This window comes from Habropoda laboriosa, unplaced genomic scaffold (assembly GCF_001263275.1).
Source record: "Habropoda laboriosa isolate 0110345459 unplaced genomic scaffold, ASM126327v1 scaffold128, whole genome shotgun sequence".
NCBI lineage: Eukaryota > Metazoa > Arthropoda > Insecta > Hymenoptera > Apidae > Habropoda > Habropoda laboriosa.
Genome location: NW_017100281.1, coordinates 2125477 through 2127389, shown reverse-complemented (window position 1 = coordinate 2127389; position 1913 = coordinate 2125477). Strand labels below are relative to the sequence as shown.

Genomic DNA, 1913 nt, shown 5'->3' with positions numbered 1-1913 from the left:
TTAGTAAGTTAGTAGAAATTGGAGGTAGATTGTTTAATGTTAACATTGGACACTAATTCTTTTTTACACAGGTATGTTTACGAACATTTAATATAAGAAAAACATGAAATGAATATACAGTGTTACATATTATTTTTGAATTATAAATATACTGATATCATGTATATATAAAAAGCAGTACAATGCTACACAATTTTTGTGTCCCAATATGGGTATAAGAATATTATAAAAAATTAATTTTACATACATATTTTGGAAAGTAGATTTAAATGAAACTTTACAAATTTATTGGTAAGGAGCAAACAGACAGAATGGCAGGGACACAGGATAGGGCCATCTCATAATATGAATTTCCATCAAGTTACACCAAGAGTTTCTTTCTCATTTCAGCAAATTTAGATCTTCAAACTTTATATATCAGCGTGTCTCAGACTTTGAGGCAGGAGTGAAAACAAATTCAAGGTGAGATCACAGCAGCGTGGTTTAGATTTAAGTTTAGCTTATTGTATCATAAATTACACAGCTGCATTTTTCAAATGAAAAATGAAATTACACTATAAATGTGCATGCTTCGGCGTTATGTAGATCATTCACTGAAACTCAAATGCTTTAAGTACACTGACATACAAAATTTATTATCTATTCTTTTCTACTTATGTGTTCTGTAGTAAAATTTTGCGTGATTGATAAAATAGTAAACAAACATAAACGTGTAGCTGTGATCTGTTTCCATTTCTTTTTTTATATTTATGTGTTTGAGTAGAGTTTTAAGTTCATTAATTTGTCCCATATCAGAAATTATATTCTGGCCTGCCAATGTTTGAGAAACACTGATATATTAAGTGTTTTGCACAAAAACCGAATAACTGGTGGCTCTATCTTATATATTTTCAAATGTAAAAAATTCGTTTATAAAATTCTAATAAAGGTCATTAAAAAATAATATTTGATATATAACAAAAACTTTTATACTAAATAATTATTAGGGTATTATGATGCTTCTAACTTCATTCATATGTAATATCACTTTTCCCTTCATATTCATTTACAAAATTTTGAATTACCTTAGATTTTTTTTACAATATTTCATATCATGTAATATTTATACAGGAGCATAGTACATTTTATTTGTCTAATGTAACAAATGTAATAGCAAATGTGTTCCAAATTGTATTAAAATAAGTTTTTTTAGAATTAAAAATGATTATGTTCTACTCTATTTTTAATGTAGGAATTATTCCTATTTTTCTTATACTGTGTTATGTTATTTTGGAGTAATCAAATTTTCTAAACTTGTTAACATATTAAAATTATCTTACTTAATTTTTCCTGTTACTATAATTTGGGAAATTAAATGAAATTTATATGAGAATCATATAAATCATGGAAGGAACAAAAGTTTTTCTTACAAAATTTATTCATTTTTTAATAATGACAAATAATGATTGAGATTCTTTTTCTTCTTTTTTTTTTTTTTTTAATTTAAAACAATCCAGATTATAATATGTGGTAAAAAATAATTTTCTTATTTTTATAACAAATATACATATGCATGTTTCATATTACATTGATATGGTTCCAATATTTCAAATCCCAAACACTTTACTTTCAGTGTATATATATATATATATACTTTTTTAAATAAACCATTTGTATATTTGTTCCTGTTCCATATATTTTTCATTACATTAAAATATACATCAATATTCTGTGTGAATGTATGTACGCGCGCGTGTTATGTGTTACTACAAATATTTAAACATGTCTTGCATGTTACAATTAAATTAAATTTCAATTTCAATTCGATATATGATTTATAGGAAAAATATTAACATCAAATTAGACAATTTGATCTTAATCTAAAAATGATTTTATAACATTTGCTTGAGTATCATTTTATTATTATTTATAAC

The 1913-nt window shown here is 24.3% G+C and overlaps 1 protein-coding gene across 1 annotated transcript in view; it reads left to right on the top strand.

Annotated features, from left to right (window-relative positions):
* LOC108573634 (synaptic functional regulator FMR1) overlaps positions 1 to 1913 on the top strand; it is a 10086-nt gene that overhangs the window by 3245 nt on the left and 4928 nt on the right. Inside the window, exon 7 of the mRNA XM_017936102.1 lies at positions 391 to 462. Within this exon, the coding sequence (XP_017791591.1) occupies positions 391 to 462 (72 nt within the window). The remainder of the gene's footprint in view (positions 1 to 390; positions 463 to 1913) is intronic.